The following is a 22,190-nucleotide window of genomic DNA, read 5'->3' as shown; positions in this document are numbered from 1 at the left end:
AGACAATTCTATACCTTGCTACATTTTGATGCAGGATTATGCACTATTACAGCGCTAGAATAACCGCAGGACTTCAGAAATCCTTTAAATTCAGAAGTTTTTTAAAATAGAAAAGTATCACTAGGAGATAAGAGAAAAACACTAAGAACATAAATAATTATTATATTTAATAGATCATTTTATTCTCACATGAAATTATAATTCTCTTTAATATTTTGTCGTATTGTGAAATCTGAGATTTGTATATTTATTCGCGATATCTTGTAAAATTTCGTTTCATTCTCTTTGTGTGATTTTATCGACCTAGAAAATCCGTCAAAAAATGTATTTTCAATCAATATTTATGTATACATTTGTACATCTTTTATATGAAAAAAGTATTCTGTTTTATTTTATGACAGTAACTTGTTTACACTTTTTCGAACAAATAAATCTCGAGTTTGATTATTTGACTAACATCTAACAGTGCTTAAGCTTTGATACCGAAAATCATTCGTTTTTATTTTCATCTCGCTCTCATCCTTGATAAGTCACTGAGAAAATTTATGGAGCAATTCGTAAAAAATGACGCGGTTCGCTTTATTCGAAGAAAAAGTCACGTTCTATAAAATTTAGGAGAGAATATTGCATCAAATAAAATAATAATAAACATTTTTAATTAAATGCATGAAATGCATGAAATTGATAGAATTATTTTACTGATATCTCATATTTTTGTGTGTGCAAATCCCGAAACAATACACAAATTAATAAGCACCAGAATTATATGTGATAAAATTTCAAACTTAACGAAAATTTTTAATTCTCAATTCAATATTTACGTATTTCTATAAAATAGCGTATATAATAGATGCACATAAAATAATAATAAACATTTATAATTAAATGTGTGAAGTTAATAGAAGTATTATATTGATATCCCATATTTTTGTGCAAATCCCGAAACGATAAACAGATTAACAAAAATAAGAATTTAACGCATATAACTGCAAAACGTATCAATAAATTTTATCGAACGTACCAATAAATTTAATGGAAGTTTTCGATTCTTAATTCAAAATGTTGAAACATTTCTACAAAATAGCATATAAAAATTCAAGCGACTCAAATGAAATAATAATAAATATTTTTAATTAAATATTGAATTGGTAAAATTATTATATTGATATCTCATATATATGCAAATCCCAAAACGATAAATAGATCAACAAAAACAAGAATTATAAAAGCGATATATATATAATTGCAAAATTTAAACGTGCTAGTAAACTTGGGGGAAGTTTTCGATTCTCAATTCAATATTTACGAAATAACATCCAAGCAGACATAAATGAAATAATAATAAACATATTTAATTGTGTGAAATTGCTAAAATTATTAGATTGGTATCCTATATTTTTGAATATCCAAATCCCGAAATCATAAATAAATCAAGAACAAGAAGTTATAAGTGATGTATATAATTGCAAAATTAGAACATGCCAGTAAACTTAGGGGAAGTTTTCGTCTTTCAAATCAATATCTACGCATTTCTACGAAACGGCATATAAATGCAAGCAGACGCAAATAAAAAAGAAGTCGCAGACGAGAGTACTGTCCGAAGCCTTCGAAGTACTCTATTTAAGTGATGAAATTAAACGAGACGCGCGAGAAAAGTAAGGTAACGTAAAGGTAGGCAGTAGGGACAACCGATGCGAAGGGGGAGGAGGATCGTGAGAAAGTGCACAAAGGAGGCGAATTAGTCGGTATTGCTTGAGGCGCCTAATTAACGCGCTACGTTACTACGGCCGTTCCTCTTCATCATTACCTGAAAACTGCGCCGCACTCTTCCGGAGCCGGAATTCCTTTGACGTCAACGGGCGGATGAGGGGGAGGCAAGCGACGCCGGCGGAAGAAAGCAGGGGGATGGGATACACCTGAGTCACGCGTGACTTTCTCAAAAGCACGCGCACAAAGTGTGGACGAAAACAAAGTGGCCGACATTGTCGAGGAAAATTGCTCTTGCAATGTTCAGTAGTCGCTTTCTTGTTGTTGGTCATCGTACGCTTCTTTCGCTCGATTTTTCGAGGAGGTTGCGGAGAAACAAGAGAGAAAGGGGGAGGGAGCCGTTTATTCCTCGAGTCGTTCTCAATTGCTCGTCGAACGTTATCTGATGATGTTGGCATTCAAGTGCGACGAGAGTGCTCTCCGCAATGATCGCGAAGGGTTCTTTTGTACGTGGCGAAGAGTCGACTAAGAATCGCGTCCCAGTGCCAATTAATCATCAAACTGCAACGCTAATTACGCTCCATTGATGATCTTTATAAATTACCTATTGCGGAAAAACAAAGAGAATTTTGTAAATCATCGTTATATAATAATAATATTAGTATAATAATATTAGTATACATATATGCATATATATATCAATATTAATTATATTAAAATTATTATTGTTATATTAATATTAATATATATATATATATATATATATATATATATATATATATATATATATACATATAATTATTATAAATATTATATAATTATTATTATATATTAATATGATTATTATCATAATAATTATTTTGGAAATTCAAACAAATATCTATCTTAAACGAAAAAAAGTTTGAGTTCTCGTATGACAATTTTTTTTTCTAGAAATCCACATGCGATGCATCTTTGAATCAAATATATAAATTATACAACATGCAATCAAATATACAATCATACAATATATAAATTATATAACATGAAGTCTTCGACGAGCAAATTAAAAGAAATGTTGGGGATAAATGTTATTTCCGTCTGGGTGGGATTCCAATGCGTTTTCCTTCTCTTCGGGTACGTCGAGAAAGGCTTGGTTAACCGCCTTTAATCTAAAATGCTGGTCATCCGAAGAACGGGACTACCATGCGCTAGACGAGAGCGAGGATGTCGATGAAGCTTTTAAGGACCTTATTTCAAATTGATACGACTCATTCGGTCGCCTATTTACGAGGCGATGCGCTAGCTCTACGTATCGTCGGTCCTTACACAAGTGGTAAATTACCACTTTGGTGACCTAGCAATAATTAATGCCTTGCGGTAACACGTGTCCTTCAGCGACAAACAGAACGTAAAGCACAGGAATCAAGTTTTCTATGGAAAAAAATTGTTCTCTCTTTAGGAATACATCGAGATCTCTGAATATTTTTAAAATCAATTTTAATAATTAAAAAATTCATCATTAATAAATGTATGTGCATACAAGGTTCCATAATTTTCCAAAGCGCTCTTCGAGATCATTGTACTGACATCTGTGACATTGCAGTTCAAGCTGATACAGTGGACTACGTTATCTCCGAGAAGCGCGAAACACGTTATGCAAATTCGCTGGTTTAAATAGTAATTGCATATTTATATAAATAAACTAAGAAAACATGCTGGTTCACCTTGAACAAATTTATAATACAGCGCTGCGCGATAATATTCTCTTCATCAATAATGCGATACATAATTCGATCTTTTCCTTGCCATTAAAAACACTTGCATATTAAATATTCGTCGAGAGAGACAATCATAATTTTAATCATTGTGAAATATTTAATTTAGAAAAAAATATTGGAAATAGACATTTTTAAAATAACAATATATATTTCATATATCGTATATAATATTATATAAAATGAGTATTGTATGCAAGTCACCTCAGAACCATTATCGATTTTTGAACTTGTAAATCCCTTAATCATTTTAAAATTAAACTTGTCTTTTTTACAAAGATTGATTAGACTTCATTCATTAAATCATAATTTTTTACATTAAACTTGTGCTGTAAGAATAGATTTTAAAGATTTGTTAAAGCAATATCTTGAGTGAAATACTGATAATTCTGAGACACTCCATATATACGTGATTGAAAATATTCATGGTCAACATGGCATACATAAAAGATTTTCAAACTATTTATAATATATATAATAAGATTATATATATAATAATATTATATATATATATATATATATATATATATATAATAAATTTTCGAATTATATACGTATATATTTACAATTGCTTAGACACTTTATATCGATACGACATATATACAACCCATAAGTCCTTATATACATAGCGATATAACAATTATTAGAGAATTAAAAATATTCGCTAATCCGTAAAATATATTAAGTACATAACAAGAGGAATGTCTGAAAATTGAACGCGCTCTATATATACATATTTGAGATTCTTATCATTATATAATTATATAAAAGATAAATATCTAATAAAAACATGGTACATATGAACATGTAAGCGATATACAAAATAGTACAAGAATCTATAATCAATTAATATATATATATAACATTAATATTAGTATATAGATTCTATGTAGTCACTGGACAAATTGAATTTTGTAGCTCTTTTTTCTCTCTTCGACAATCACATAATATTTATGTACCATATGTTTATTAATAATTGTATACAAATTTAGAGATTGTCAATTATTGACAGCGCATGATCTGCTGAGATAAACATGAACACTTTGCTATGCTATCCTTCGCTGGATCCGCTTGCCAACTTCTCAGGTAAACACTTAGTAATCGTCGGTTCGATTAGTTTCCACACTTCAGCCAACTATAAACAAACATTTGCATCAACAATCTCCTTCCGTTTGCGATTCTAGAGATTTATATATGCAAGTCTCTTAATAATAAACATAATATTTTCTTAGAATATATATTTGTTATGGGATATATAATATCGCGATAAACATAATGTAGCTGATATCGAAGAAAGGATACATGATGCGGATCCAAAATTGATACAAATTTTAAAAAGAACATGTACTATCCAACGACTTACCAAAATCCCTGTGTTTGTTTGCAAAATGAACAAATTCATTAATCAACAAATTATATAACTGAAAACCGTGAGCTGACGATGATTTACCTCGGAATGTCCGCGGATTTGTACGCTCACGAGACTCTGCAGCACGGCAGCGAGTATTTCCAGGTGTGCATGAACGAGCTGAGTCTCCATGTGCAGGCAAAGCAGCGAAAAGCAATTTCTCAGCTCGACGTTGGCGATAACCGATTCCTGGGAGACCATCTTGTTTTCAAGGTACTCGACGGTGTCAGCCTGAGTATACACAATCACAATACGTATACAAAATCATGCAATCTTCTTCTTCTTGTATTCGCACCGCGCGTTCGCAAACTATGACGGATTATGTAACCCCCAGGAAGTTCAATTTACTCTTTACAATAACGAGTCTCTCTCTCTCTCTCTCTCTCTCTCTCTCTCTCTCTCTCTCTCCCCACGTCTTGATTATACTACTGATCTTTCAATTGATGACGGGTAATTATACAACTGCGACAATGTGATTGCTGGTTAAATTACGCGTTTTGTTTGAATGAGCGCGAGGAGTCACGGTTTGCCGGCTAATGAATCTTAAATAAGTATACGTACGTCGGTTCCGCGAATAACGCCTTGCATCTGCCGCTTCTTGAGAGACAACATAGTGGACAGGGCGCGTTGATGATCGGCGTTGACACCTCGCTCGTGTCTCTCGCACAACATTCTGTGTGAGACTAAAATATCAAGCAGAAGATTCAATCTCTCGCAGATCATGGTCTCCTCTCTGACCGCCTGTTGCAGAGCTCTGCTCGATAGCAGGTTGAACTCTCTAAAATATTTTGAGTTTGGTTTATCCTGTAGCTTATTTAAACGCAATCAAGTTTTATTAATCAAACGAAATTAAATTAAATAATTTTTTTAATTAGATATCCTTTTATGAAATGTATCAAAACTACCAAATAATCTACTGAAATCTATTTATCACAAAACTTCACATTATTTAATTTTGTTCATTTGTATGACTTTTATTCATATATATACATATACAGAGTGAATCTGATAAAAAATTCACTACATTGTTCTCGAAAATGATTAGAAATAAAAAAGGACACTCATTATCAAAATTGTAGGACAAGAAGAGAAACATACTATGATGGCCTTGAATAATCTTGAATATCCTTGGTCTGTGTATACCAATTTGTAAGAATAAAAGTTTGGAAAAATTTTTTTTATTACAATAAGTATTTATAAATCATTAACATAAGTTTCAAAAATCTCTTCATTGAAGAATGTAACATTTTTTTCAAATTGGATCATTAAATATTGAAACTAAATACAAAAGAAATCTTTGTTTGCAGCTTGATCTGTCAATACTTGTCAATTGTATAATTACAATTCAAATGTTGAATATCTCGCAAACACAGAACTTAATTTTCAAATAACAAATTATAAAGCGAGAGTTCAATATTTCCAAGCAAATAGATCAGTAGAGGTAGCTCTGCATTATCCCTGTAAAATCATCAACTGGTTGCAAACTTTCATTCTGACTTATAATTTTGTATTTCAAAATATCTCGATAATGGTTTACTTTCTGAAAAGATGTTCTGATGCGAAACTCATTAAATATTACTGAAATAATTTAAATAATTTAAAAGTATCCCAAGGAAATTTTCTTTAGTATTTTTAGTATCTATGAAAAGGACTCAAGGTTACTTAAAATCACCATAGTAGGTATATCCCTCTATTTGTCTTATAATGGGTGCTTTTCCTTATCTCTAATCTAATTTAAAAAAAAAATGTGGTGAACTTTCTATCAAATTCACCTTGCACATAAATGTTATTTATTTTTAGAACTAATTTAAAAAAATACAGGTAACTGTAATTTTATTGTTAGAATCTTTAAAATACAAAAATAAAAAAAAATGACTATTACCGTGACGATAACGTGAGCTTACAAATACGATTCACGTTATTCATACTTAATTCTTACTTTGAGATTACATGAAAGCCCTTCTTCATGTCTTGCCAGAGACTGGAACCGCCGGTGACCCAAGTACCGGTGCCATGCTGTTCCGCCGCCAAAGTGCTCAGCTGATTGCCAAGCTCGGCCATGTCCACGGCGTAATTGTGCGATCTGATTGCCAGATTGTCGGCGATATGCTTGAGCCGCGAGACCCCGAAAAGTATCACGCGTATCTGATCGCGGCTGTTCGCGAACTCGGTTAGCGTCTCGGGCGGCATCAGCTCCTTCGCTCTGGACGACAGTTCCGATGTCGCGAACTCGTCCGGGACGCGTTTAAATACCTCGCGGATCTTATGCTGCGTCTCGTCGCCGGTGAACGTGAAGAAGAACTGTACGATCGGGTCCCCGCTCACCACCGGATGGCGAGCGATTAGCGTAAGAAAGCGCAATAAGGAACGCCGTCTTTCCTCGAGAAATTGCGAGTCCGCTACATACATATATAAAGGAAGTGAAATGAGAACCGAGTTCCTCGAAAATATCTTACGTTCAATATATTAATTATAAAATTATAATATAATGATGATATAATGTATATGCATTTTCCGTATTGTTCAAATAAATAGGCATATGTATATGTGTTGTATTCACCTCCCACGATCTTCTTCGGTGGTAATTTGGGTATCAATCTATAAGGAAACCGGGCCAAAAGGAGATCGTACAGCGACACGAAGTCATTATAACGTCTGTAGACCACAGAATTGAATCTCTAAAAAACACAAACAAAATACTCCATATTACTAGCTTATATTCTTCGTCGCGATATAGTCTTCTTATATTACTAGAAATTGGAATCTGGATAATTTTATTATAACGTTAATTTTCCTTTATGCTCTCCTATTTATATAAACAAACACATACATGCGCGCGGACTTTATAGTACCTTACTAGTGACTTGATATTCCACGTGCTTCAGGAAGATACCCTTTTTCTCGGGAACAAGGTTGACCTCGATAGTGTCGAGATTGCAGATGTCCGAGTATGTGTGACTCAGCTTGGTTGGATTGCCTCTGTGCAGCCTCTGCGCCAATAACGTCACTTCCGACAGATCACCCAGGACAGGCACGGGTAATTCTGCGAATAAGAAAATCCTCTCAAGCGAAGGACGCATTTTTTGACAGTCGTATTCAGTGGAGAGATGACAATTACATAATTATGAAGTAGCAATAAAATTTGATCGAGATATATTAAGTTTAACGAATTAAACTCTCGAGGGGGTGACTAAGTATCCCGGATTTCAAGGCAATATTCTCTTGTCTGATCTCGGATGCTTGCGTGTATTTCTTCGCTTTTGAGATTTTTTATGTTCATAAATTTATAAATTTATCCATTTATTTGTAAAAATCCGCTTTATATTCATAAATTTAACACATATATATTTTTATACTTAAATATATAAATGTATATACTTCATTTTACGGCACTTTAAATAAAATTTATTAAAAATTATTGAAGAATATCAAAAAACAAATATATATATTTTTTAACAGTATTTATTTATCTTTGTTTCGTGAAAGAATATTTTTCGTTTTATTGTATAATTTTGTCTTTCTTTTTTAAATACTATAAAAATGTCCTTAAATAAATATTATAAAAAAGTTTTCGTTCACTTTGTCATCTCACCAAAAAATGCGATTACTATAACTGAAGTAACGAATTCGACGAATATAAAAGAAATAGGAATATAAAAAATATATACAAAATATACAAAAAAATTTTAAAAACAAAGGGAATTAGTTTATATTATTTTCTTTTCTTTCCGTGTCCTTTCGATGTCTGTTCTACTTCGACGGGGAACAGGATCTCACGGCATTATTATTCCTTTGCCGTGGCAAATAATCATCGTCGCCGCAACCTCGATAACGAAAGAGTCTCCTGACCTCGCGATACCTTACTACAGCGACGCTTATTGCGTTCTCACAGTCTCTCTCACTATTCACTATCATAAAACCATTTTTCTTCCATGCATTTATAATTTGACATTGTATAATAAGAACGAACAAAAGTGTTTCAAAACAGAAGAAAGTTTTCACCATCAAATTTTTATCTTCGTATCAAGCTATTGAACTATATTAAAATTTTTTTCTGTCTCGTATATAAAATATTCATCTCAGGAATCTCCAGAGTCTCATAGAAACATAATCATTAATAATAATAAACATTTAAAATTTATATAAAACATAAAATTTATATAAAATAATTATATAAAATTATTTATATAAAATTATTCCTTTTTTCAGACAGATTAGCAGACGCGCGTATAAGTAAGAATATAATTTTATTAACATACGCGTAAGAAATAATAAAATAATAATAAATTAATAATTAATAATTAATTCAAATGATTCAAATATACAGATCATGATGAATAGTCGTATTTCATTTCTTTTTATTAACACATTGAAGTAAAAACTTCTACACAATACATCACATGCAGCAGCGACCGACACAATATTCTGACAGGAAGTTGCAGTTGTATTTTCTTGAACTACAATAGAGTACGAAGATATGCAACTTTCTAGCGATAAGCAAAACAGCAATGATTTTACTGGTCAATGACTCCTGGTAATGCCTACAGGTTTCTTGATACGTTAACGAGCCACATTCGCGTGCATTATCTAAGTACCTGTCCGATAATAGATTTATTCAAGACCTACTTTCTCAGTGCAGTTTATATTAAGGCACGGAAGATCGTATATGGCATATTTTACTTGCGGGGTAAATTACGTATTTAAGTTATAAAAAATAACTGTTGTATAAAAGCACTGAATTAAATTCAATACAAGCGCATAATTTTTCTCGGTCAGCGAAACGTTGATTATTTCCGATTAAATAATCAATTCTAATCATTGTTATTGATATTCTTATCTTATCCAATATAGTCGTAAAAGTTTTTTATCGATTAAAAAGATATACGCAATATTAGGAATATAAAATAATCAGTCTAATCTGTTTGAAAAATATATTATTTAAATACTTCTGGAAAATTTTTCTTGATGCGTTCTTAAAAAGTCTTTCCTTTCTTTGCTAAAAACTATATTTTTATCCTTTTCTTATATTCAAATATCATTTCGCTTGCAAAACTTTTTTAAAATTAATTTATAAAACTTTTTTTAAATTATTGACAAAAATAATTATAATTGAAATGAATATATTTATAAAGTTAAAAATTCTGATTTTTTAAATAGTTTAAATTTTATCACGGTTAGTATCTTGTGTTGTAAATTAAAAGATTAGTAACTTAGGGGTTGATTCGGAACCTAACCTTGAGATTCGGAATTTTCCAACAGCTTATCGCTAGGTTGCTTTCCTTGTTGAGCGAAGGCGACAAGAGCAAGTCCCTTGTAGAGTCCACTTCTCGTAAGATAACCCGTCTTACTGTCTACTTGTTTCCATATCTGAAGAGGAACAGAGAAACCGTTTTAAACGTACCGTTTCGATTATATTTCTATTTTAGAGAAATATTTCAATATTAGTATTATATAACTCTAATCCGATATTTATAAAATATTTATAAAATATTTATAAAATATTTATAAAATATTTATGAAATATTTATAAAATATTTATGAAATATTTATAAAATAATTTCAATTCTAAATAGACTTCTAAATAAAATAATTGTCAAAAGTACAGGCGACTGTTTTCTTCTCGAAAAATATCGCAAATGGTAAAAAAAAAAAACAAAGTTTACGACACCGAGAAAGCGCCAATCATACACCTCACATACGACTAACGGCACAATAGTAAACTCTGTGTGAACGAAGCTTAAGGATTAGGCCATAAATGAAAGTAACTGCATTCCGTGGATTTTTCTACCTACCGCACCATTCCACCTCTGCTTCCATTTTCACTCGCGTCTCTCCTCCTCCTATCCCCTCTTTTCTTATTTTACGCGCGACACTTTGGCTCCCTTCCTTACCCCTTCCCCTCATCTTCGTCTAAACTCGAAGTAACCGCGAGGTGCATGACGAGTGCATGCGAACTTAGACCGAGGACAAGTATATGTAAAGTTGTAAATATCAACAAACAGGAAAGGCCTTCATTCCTTAATTTAATTGCTATAATTTAGGGAAATACAGATATGTACGTACATACAATAAGGAATTGAATGTTGTACTTTTAAAATTGTAGAGATTTGTTATTAAAATTAAATTTAATATAACTTTACTAAAATTAAATTTATACAAATAATACATAAATAACTTTATATCGATCATGAGCTTTGAAGAGGGAGAGAGAGAAAGAGAAAGAGAGAGAGAGAGAGAGAGAGAGAGAATGAAAGATACATTTATACTAAAAGTATTTCACTGATGCTTTGCGCAAGAAAAATGATCTGAATAGAGAAAATACGGTCGAAAAGAGCAGGCATCCATCTACGCCACTGCGGGCACCCTTGCTCTCTCATTGCTCCCTCTCGAGTGTGTCGTTAAACCTTAATCGTCGATCAAGTTCAAGCCGAGAGTAAAGCCCGACAATAATAGATTCTCCATTTTAGCTACGTGTGCGAACAAACAGCAAAAATCTACTTAGGTAGAGATGTAAATAGAAAAAAAACAAAATGTTTGTCTGTTTCATAAAATACGATTTTTCTTTGTGGAAAAAACTTTTTTTTAAATTTTATTTTTTTTTTCGATGTTTGATATATTTTTATATTTTGATTATTAAAAGTTGATTTTTCATTATTTTTATTTTTTTAGATGATAGATTTGAACCACTATTATTTTATGAGAACGTAGATTGCATTCAAATTGACTATAATTTTTTTTTTACTATTTTAAATTAAATAAATTCCCAAAAAAAAAATAAAATTCAACTTGAAAGAATTCTTTTTTAGATACAAACTCATAGTTCATATATAATTTTTAAAAACATATACTTTATATATCATTACTTTAATATAGTAAAAAAATTAAAGTTCCTGTTTTGAATTTATTTGTTTTTCGAGAGTAATTTTAATAAATTAATGAGATTTTTGGGATTAAAATGATATCAAATATGATACAATTTGGATAATTTTTAATTAGATGTATAGTAAAAATTTTGCTATGCGTTTAGCTGAAAATTAACCAAATCATGTCGTGATAGATAATTTGTTACAAAACTCACATTAGTTTGTATAAAATCATTTTCGAAACAAGATAAATTAAAAATATAAAAACTTTAGTTTCTTTATTAACAAAAAAATATGAAAAGAACAATATTATATTTAAAAAAATAATAAAATTTGTTTTCAATGAAAAAAAAGGAAACATGTTTTTCTTTCAACGTTTGTTTTCCACTAGAAAAAAAAACAACGGTTTTTTTTACATCTATATGCTCGATAAATGCAAGTGTGTTTTTTATTAGTCGAAAGAACGTGATAGAAGTTGAATGAATAAAAAGAAAAAAATGGGGGCGAAATCGATAGAAATATATCAATTAGAAGAAATAGAGATAGAGATATTTACAGAGAAAAGAGAGATAAGAAGAAAATATCAATGTGCATATATTGTTGAAAAGGAGAATGTAAAAGGAAGAGAAGAAGTGGGTGCTTGAAAAGAATATATATATATATATATATATATATATATATATATATATATATATATATATATAATTTAATATAGTAAAAAAATTAAAGTTCTTATATTTTTAATTTATTTGTTTTTCGAGAGTAATTTTAATAAATTAATGAGATGTACTTGTACATCACATCACAAAACATCTATATATATATAATCTTTTATAATATATATTACATATATATTATATATATATATATATATTATAAAAGATTATATGTATATATATATATATAGATGTTTTGTGATGTGATATGCAAGTACACGGGAATGTATACAAAACAAGTTGAAGAACACCATGTAAAGAAATTTATGATGGAAGAGAGATGAGAGAGCGATATTACGCTGAGAAACTGTTATCTGACGCGCGACAAGGTATATATTCGTTATGCCTTATATGTTCGTGTACCCACAAAATTTTATCGTTACCATTATTATACATATAATAAGATAAAAAAAATAAAGAATGACCTGTGTCTGTTATCGAATAAAATTTTTTACGCAAGCGACAGATTATACGCATAACTTGTTATAAAACCATATTCCTCGATTATTCAGTTGATTATAGAATTTCAACAAAAGATTATTGAATATCAACAAGAACTAATATTTTTTCAAACTCGAGAAAAAAAGGATTGTTCCGTACAATCTTTCTTCTTCTTTTCTGTTTGGAAAATGTAAAAGATGATCATAATTTCGATTTTCAAAAATAAAAAAATATTTTTTACGTTTGCAAAGATATAAAAAAAACACAGAGTGCTTTCGCGCGAGAACGTGGGAGTATATTAACACTTGTGTCAATAAAACTGGATACGATCTCTCTCTCTCTCTCTCTCTCTCTCTCTCTCTCTCTCTCTCTCTCTCTCTCTCTCTCTTACTCTCTCTCGCGCGCGCGCGCGCTCGGAACGAATATAATATTCACGTAAGGACGTACGCGAAATACACAAACCCTGTAACGAGAGCCATGTGTGTTTCGCCATCACGCAACATTTCAACGCGAGATAATTATGCGCAGGCACTGAACCAGCCAACAACTCATCATCATCTCTCATTTGCGTACCTGAAGTATATAATCTGAAGAACGATGCTCAAACATCCCGCTACGGATATACACCTACATACGATAGCAACATACATGTGTTTGAAATGACATTCAAATTTCCATTTTCACAAAACTAATCGAGATATCAAAGGAAAGAATTTACTGTACCCGATATCAGTTAATACATCACAGCACGTATATTTATTTGCGAATTGAAAATTATTTGATAATAATTAAAAATTGTGAAGAATAAAAAAAAAATTTTAAGCAGAATTTATTAAAAATAATTTAAAAATGAATTAAAAAAAAAACAAAAAAATTCTTTATCAATTTATTTATTTATTTATTTACTTATCGTTGTTTCGTAAGAGAATATTTTTTGTTTTCGTTTTATTGTACATGTATGGTAAATTGTATGTAAAGTAAATTGTGAAAAATAAAAAAAGAATGCGTCTTGATAGCAACGCAAAAGGAAGATTTTTATCCTTTGGCGCTTTTCCTTCTAACGGGGAATACTTTTAGATATAAAAGTATCATATATATATTGCGTGCCAATGCGGAAGACGGTAATCAAACGATTTCACCTAACAGGAAGACGACCCGTATGTCGTACGTTAAAACATACCGGCTGCTATTACGTTGAACTTGTTTTCAACGTTGGGAATGGATATTAGGGATGCCCGCGGAAGTATCAGCGATTAATCCATTCTATTTAATTGAGGCAACATAAAATTATACGAGCGCGGAGTAAATCATGTCTGCGAAAGCCTAGAGAAAACGAGAGATACCGTTTTATTCTTTTTCTCATTCTCCCTGTGTAAAAAATGGGAAAAGACCATGGAAACTTTTCATACATTCTTCATTATTCTAGGATAGATTTAATAGCGTTATACTTACGGCGATAAATTATATTTAAAAAAATCACGCTTATTATATCGTATATTGTGACAAAAGAAATGCAATAAAAAATAACATCAGTTATACTCCTTTTCCAGATATGATTTGTGTTTCATATACATATCATATAAAATGGAGAATAATTTTCTTCGTATAAAATAAAATGTAATTTCTTTCAAAATATCGTGAGAATATAAATCGTCAATACGTAATAATAAACGTTCGATTGCTTATAGTATCTCTACTACTAATTTATAAAAGTAATCGTGCGTGATGGATCATCAACAGTAGACGTGACAATCCAAAAAAAAAAGGAGTACAATCTAATATAAACACTTCACAATATGCGATAATAATCTACACATGAGATAATCTACGATTAAAGTAATTTGTGAGTGTGTGTGTATGTGTGTGTGTGCTCTGTCTGTATTTATTTATGCAAATACATAATAATGTTATTCTAAAATGCGCTACTGATAATTACTCGCGATAGAGATTATTATAACGACAATATCTCATTATGTATAATAAATCATAATTAATCATTGTATATTATAATTTATATCTACATAATCATACGTAATCATCTTACATTATAATCTATAAAGCAATAGAAAAATTTTAAAAATATTTTATACAACAATATTCTGTATAATTAGGATATTATTATTATTATTATTTTTATTATTATTACTATTATTATTAAATAAATTTCATTTTATTTAGTAATTAATTTTAATTAATATTAATATTATTATTATTAATAAATATTCTGTATTATATTTAATCTATATATTAAAAATTTAATGTAACCTGTATAGTAATAATGAATTTCGCATTAACTACAATATTGTTTATTAATAAAAAATGAAAACTATTTTTTTTAGAAAAAAATATATTTGCCTTTTTCATATTATTTTTATTTTATAGTTTCATACCGGGATAATATATCGACATTACTGCCTTAAAAATTCACGTTGACATTACTGATTTTAATTTCAATGACAAATTACTGCCTTAAAAATTCACGTTGTAAATTTTAAAATATTTTATATGCAACAGATTATTATGCTATTCGCGAAACGAAACACACCTCGGCGCGGCCCTGCGTAATACTATTTTGATTGTGTTGTTAGTACAATGAACGAGAGACAGACACGAACGTCGCGATACAACGTGACAAATTTAGCTGTTGCGGAGTTGATATTGATTTTTATGTAAAATCTCTGCAAAACAAGTTTTTAATTCGCGCTATATTTCTCGGAGCTACCGTGGATGCGTATTCAAATTTACGTAAATTCATATATTTTCGAAAAACGTCTGCATTTCATAAAACTTTAATGCTATGAAATGTTACATAGCCTATCCATATGCAAAATATTAAAAAAAATTAAGATGTATTGTTTTTTACAAATTTTTTTTTTCATACATTAATATGAAAAATTTAAATCGAAACTTAAATATTTTTGCCGAAATTATTTAACTGACAATTAAAAGATTAATTTTTTCAAGAGATAAAAGGCGCTCGAGATTGAATATGCTAGAACATGTTTATGATGTTGTCGCGAGCAACAGACTGTTCGCGTCGATACGGTTGACCCTGCCACGTAATCTTGCATCATTATGAAGGGGCGTCCATCGTTATCGTCGACAGGCATGTTGTCGAAGATGATAAAATTTTGCTCCTGATATGGCGTCTGCGAAATGTGTTAATTATTTTTTCTTTTTTTAAAAAGTTAAATAGTGCCACATTGCTTGCATAATGCAACACTATGTAATTGACATTGATAGCGTTTCTCGCGGAATTAAACCGCGAATGAATAGACTGATTCGACAAAAAGCGAGATATGCATCTCGAATTGCAAATATTAATATTACGTAATAATGCAAATTAGTACAACAGATTGGCATTATCCAGATGCAATTATAATTTGAATATTAGAAAATAAAAGCTACTTGAGAGAGGAATAAGTTTTTTAATCGCGTATTTTTCCCGCAAATATTGAATAGAATTATTAAAGTTTTCTAAATATTTGATCTGAGAAAATGCTTAAAGGCGAATTTAATACTTTCAATACTTTTAATAATTCTGTACCAAGCGTACCATTTCATGAAGATAAATTGAAATGTTATCGCAACTGCTAGTAATGATATAATATTGCATGAGACATGATGAGTAATAAATTATTATCCGGAAAACAAACTCCAGAGATAGAAATAGAAAGTAAAAATATAAAAAAAATGAGAGAGAGGTTTCTTTTTTATAAAATATATTCTTGTGAAAAAAATAAGCTTTGTCTTTTACACTTTTTTTTCAAATTTTTAACATTTTTATATTTCGATTATCAGAAATTGATTTTTTATTTTTATTTTATTTTATTTTTTTTTTAATTTCTTAGATGATAGATTTGAACTAACACTATTTTAAATACAGGTCGCATTCCAACTGACTAGATACTTATATAATTATTTATATATTTTTAATTAGACATACTTATATAATTACTATTTTTAATGAGATACTTATGTAATTACTATTAATTAGATAAATTCTCCAAAGACAAATCAAAATTGAATCTGAAAATGGAAAATGTCTTTATGATAAATACAAAAACGCAGTATAATTTTAGAAATGTACTTTAGTTACTATGGATTAAAATTATATCAAATACAATATAATTCGGATACTTTTTAATTAGATGCATAATATAAGTTTTTGTTATGGATCTAATCAAAAATTATCCGAATTTTGTCGTCTTTGATGTAATTTGGATAAAAGACTCATTAATTAGTTAAAATTATTTTTGAAAAAAGATAAATTAAAAATACAAAAACTTGTGTTTCTCATTTATTACATTAAAAAAAAAAGAAAAATAATTTTATAGTAAAAAGAAAAAATGAAAAAATATTAGAGTTCAGTGAAATAGTCAAATTTGTTATTTTTTGTTTTGTATTAAAAAAAGAACAACTGTTTTTTTACATCTTAATCAATTCACTTAGAATTTCCAATACTGCAGTCCAAGACGCAATCCTAGATCCGATAATATACGCGCAAATTTATATTTAAACACGAAGTACCAGTAATACATTCAGAGACATAAACTGACTCATTATTATCTTCGTAAATGACATAAACGATTATTGAGTTTTTCCTTGGAAAAGCAAAGGTCGCGTTAAATGACCGAAATGCATATACGTATATTGCATGGCATCGGTAACATGAGAAACGTTTTATTATAGATCCAACAAATTATCCTGTCAACCTCAATTCCACGTATTCCTAAACCGGTGTCTGCGATCTACATAACAAAAAACCGGGTAAAAAGACTATTAAATACATTAACAGAATTATGTGCAAAATTAAAGATCATTGAAGAAAATTTCTTCAAGTTGTCCTTTTCGACTTATCCTTGAATAAGCGATAATCGTTAACACGAAATTTCTTGCTCTGAGGTTCAAAGTAACTGCCGACTCTTAATGCATATAAAATTATAATAGATAAATGTTTTAATTGATGATTTTTTAATGTTTTTTTTAAATGTATGATAAGTTTTCGTTGCATTAAATCGTGATTCGTCATTAATACTAAATAATAAATTGGAAAAATGCTATACAAGTGATTTTAGAAATGTTGAATAATCATAAGAAATGGCGTCTTAAAGAATAAAAGCGAGCTATAATTCTTTACTTGTAGTCATATATTTTAAGATTAATATATTAATATTTTAATAGTTGTAATAAACGATGCTCACTTCAATAATTAGCTAAGATTATTCATTCATATTGTTGATTATTTATTCGCATTTTACGATTGCAAAATACACGTCTTTAATGCACTATGAAAAAGATAGTTCGTTAATTATAGCTATGATTCTCTTCGAATGAAGAAAAACGTAGAGAATGATGTAAAAGAAAAACATGCAAGAAAAAAGATTTTTATTATGGTATTTCTTGGTATATCATGCGACACTTTGTTTCTAGTCGCGATAAATTAAAAAGAACACAAGGGTTCCTCTTGGGAAAGGTCACGTACGGTACGCTAGAAACTGAAACCTTTTGATACCGCATATTTAAGCTCGCTATCAGAGTTACTCTCAGTGCGATGAACTTCTTTATAATTATTTATATGAATGAAACGTTTTTTTTTACGCGTTATTCACACATTTTTATTTACTTCTCGACAGATTCACAATAAAAAATTGAAATAATTAACATTTTCTCTCGATCAACAGCAGAATAAAAAAAAACAGCTTTATATACATAAATATTTATTTCTTATTTTTTAATTTCTTATAGTTAATAAATATTTATTTTTTGAATAGAAATTATTTTCGATATGTGAGGTTGACTGATGGCTGACTAAGATCGAATGTTTTTATTCTGTCAGTTGTTGATCGAGAAAAAACAATAATTATTCAAATTTTCTATGGAATAAATGGATATATAAATATAATATATTATGGAATAAATATATTTGCGAAATAAATATTGTATAATATAACTGAATAAAGATCAATTTTATTTTTTAAAAATAGATTGATATAAGATCGAGACTAGAAAGTTGTAGAAAAACCAGGGTTGGCAAAATTCCACGTTTAATAGATAAAATCTATGTCATAAAACTCGGTATTTTCTGGAAATAAACTAGTTTTTTCTATTAAAAATGTTAAAAAGAAAATCTTTTTATCGATATTCATCAATTGAAAATATTTCCTAAATTTAAGTTTTATTTAAAAAAAAGAATCACTGTAACAAATAAATTAATCTTTTGTTAGATGTTCAAAGGCAAACGCAAACAAGATTTATATTATTAAAAAATTTCAATTCTGTTACTATTACACATACATTTTTCTTATTAAACTAAAAATTAATATAAAATCTAGTAGCATTTGTATCTCCAAGGTTTTTATCTAAAAAAAGAAGTTTTTATTTTAAAAATTTCACACACATTAACTTGAAATAAAAAAAACTTGATTATTATATTGACCTCATTTTTTTAAACTATAGTTATTTAAAGATGATTTATTATTTAAAGTAAAATTATTATTTAAAATAAAATTATTTTTGTATAAAGTTATATAAATATATTTTAGTACTATATATTAGTTTCTTTTATAGTTTCTGCCAGTCTTTAAGTCCTTTGGATTAAATCCGAGACAGTAAAAACCGGAATTATCAGTTTTTTCTACTCACTGAACTTTTCCGGCCAACCCCAGCAACCGAAAGAATAAAAAAATTAACAAGCTGTATATATCCATTATATATATAAATAAATAAATAAATATATATATATATATATATATATCCATTATATATATAAATAAATCCATTATATATATAAATAAATATATATATATATATATTTATATATATATATATTTATTTATATATATAATGGATTTATTATAAATAAATATATATATATATATATTTATTTATTTATTAAATTGTAAATATAATAAGAATATATAATATATAAATTCATTAAGAGATAAAGAAGAGAGGGTTTAAAAAAGTTATAATAAATAAAGAGAATTTAAATTATAATACATGAATATTTTCAATAGAGGGAGGAATCTTTATATTTAACAAATAATGAAATTTATATATCAGCATCACAGATGAAGAAGAGATACCTGACTGACGACGGAACCGTTTAGCTGCGACTTGACGAGGAGGGACCGGAACACCTCGAGCTTGACGTTTCCGTTGGTGGGCGAGCAAATCTTCTCGTAGACCTCTCTGTAGAACGCCGGTATAGAGCCTGGGATTCGTGCGGGAGAGAAACATGAGACAGATCTCCTTGGCGATCTCGCCATCGCGTCGTTCGCTCGCTCTCGACGGTTGTAAACGAGGCCTTCGAGAGCGGGCGTCCGTTCGTTCTACTCGCGATTCTATCCGTTCTCGTCGTTCGCGCGTGACGAAATGCATGCAGAATATGCGTGTATGCATGTGTGTACGATCGTGTTGTATCGATCGTTTGTCTCGTAAATTAAATCGTGCGTTTGTTAAAAGGAACTTAGGGCACTTTCTCCGCGTTTCTTACGAGAAACAAGCTTCCATCGCGCCGGATTTCCTTCGTAAGAGATATTATGTTTTGATATTGCTTTTTACTATTTGTACAAGTTTTATTTTTAAATTTATTATGTTTTCATATGTAATGATTTGACTATTTATGTAAAGAAAAAGTTATGTGAATCGAATGTCATAAACTTGACGAGGAAACTTTTGACGTAAGATCTTGCGTCGCGTTTTATGCGATTCTTCAGTTAAATCACAAATATATTGACATTATAATTTTATGCATATAATTATAAAAATATCCAACTTTAAAAATTAAATAATTTTGATAAATTTAACTCGACATTTTTCGATTTATTTGCTGTGTAGTTCGAGAAAATCTTCGATCATTAATATGCTTAATGTTATCCATATGTCGCGAAGAAATGTGACACGTAATGAAATCTTTGTCAAGGTAGTCATCTTCAAAGTGCTTACGAAACACCTTATACGCATTTATTAGTCGGTGTTAACATAGTTACGCGAAAATCGCGACTTAACTTCCTCTTAACACCGATTACATTTGAATAACACCTTGAAGTGTAACCCGTGTCAAGCCTAAGCAGTAAACTTTTCCCCAGCATAAAGTTATTATTATTATTATTAAAACGGAAATCGCAGAGATAGGACGAGACACGCGCGTTGTTACCGTTATTACCGTTGACTACCGGCCACGCATATGCGATTACGGCATGGATGTCAAAGCGTCGCGTAAAGATCAGCTGATTACTGTCGAACGCGGCGCAACTCTAAGAAACTCTCGAATAAAAAGAGAAAAACAAGTAAATCCTATAACAGCGAAATTTTCATTCTCGACGAACGAGACATCCGCTCCGTCCTATATTCTAAATGCACTGATAAGAAGATCGGGGTACATCCGGGGGGACGAGCCGACCGCGTTTCCGACGAACGCTCTCGACGAGAACCGGTTGACCTCGCCGGGAGACCTTGTCGCGAATTGTTACGGGGCTCTCTCGCTCATCATTTACCGAACGACAGATCGGTCGACGCCATGTTGGATCATCCGTGGATCATCCGTGCAGTGAGATCGGCGATGAGGTCGACGGTTGTCGCGGACGGCGACGACCAATTCCTTTGAGGTTAGAGTCCCGTTCCGGTCGTGCGCGAGCGCGTCAACGGAGGCGTTTGAAAGCGCGCGCACTCACACTCGCGTGCGAAACGACGTTACGATGATGCGTCGACGACGGAACGTTTGTGCGTGACGTCACGGAGAGAAACAACTCGCGAACGTGCACCGTCGCCGTGTCGCGCGACACTGACGACGGGACGCCAACAACGCGGAATGCCGTGTGCCGGGACGCGATCGGGACGCTTCGGCGCATGCGCGAAGCGACGCGGTTGACAGAAGTGCGATGCTGCGATGTAACATCTGCGATTGTAAAATGCGCGTAATATACTTTTTTAATTAAAATAGCATACTTTTAATTACTTTCTATTATTTTATTATTTTCTATTTCTATTATTTTATTATTTTCTATTTCTTTTTATTAGTCTTTTATGTGAAAACAAGAACAATAATTGAATAATTGCATTTCGCTTTGAAAATCGATTAATCTCCTAGGAGAGCCATACAAAAATTTACACACACTTTAAATAAGTTACTTTTTCAATTAGCAGCATACTTTTGATTGTTTTTTAATTATTTTTAATTATTTTATTATTTTTCATTATTAAATTTTAAGATTAATGTACATATATCTTTAGGCTGCGAACGAGGGGGAAACCGCTGATCAAAATTATATACACTAATGCCTACTAATGCTCA

General features: G+C 30.4%; 1 protein-coding gene across 3 annotated transcripts; it reads right to left on the bottom strand.

Moving 5' to 3' along the window:
• Positions 1–3,171: 3,171 nt before the first annotated feature.
• Positions 3,172–21,670, bottom strand: LOC145966606 (sorting nexin-8). Of its 3 annotated transcripts, XM_083090802.1 has the most exons (9): positions 21,394–21,670; positions 19,981–20,108; positions 10,107–10,239; positions 7,725–7,915; positions 7,433–7,550; positions 6,812–7,271; positions 5,434–5,650; positions 4,915–5,103; positions 3,172–4,599 (listed from the first exon to the last, which is right to left on the bottom strand). In XM_083090802.1, exons 1-9 carry the CDS (start codon positions 21,416–21,418, stop codon positions 4,516–4,518), a joined length of 1,545 nt encoding a protein of 514 aa, XP_082946928.1. In that variant the 5' UTR covers positions 21,419–21,670; the 3' UTR covers positions 3,172–4,515. The 3 variants fall into 3 exon arrangements, with proteins under 3 accessions (XP_082946928.1, XP_082946929.1, XP_082946927.1); XM_083090803.1 differs by lacking the exon at positions 10,107–10,239; XM_083090801.1 differs by lacking the exon at positions 21,394–21,670 and having other exon boundaries at positions 19,981–21,364.
• Positions 21,671–22,190: the final 520 nt, after the last annotated feature.

Source organism: Camponotus vicinus, unplaced genomic scaffold (assembly GCF_025532165.1).
Source record: "Camponotus vicinus isolate PSW18456_S1 unplaced genomic scaffold, iyCamVici1.0 SCAF_2, whole genome shotgun sequence".
NCBI classification, from domain to species: Eukaryota; Metazoa; Arthropoda; class Insecta; order Hymenoptera; family Formicidae; genus Camponotus; species Camponotus vicinus.
Note: the sequence above shows the minus strand (reverse complement) of the source record. Positions and strands in the feature narration are given on the sequence as shown.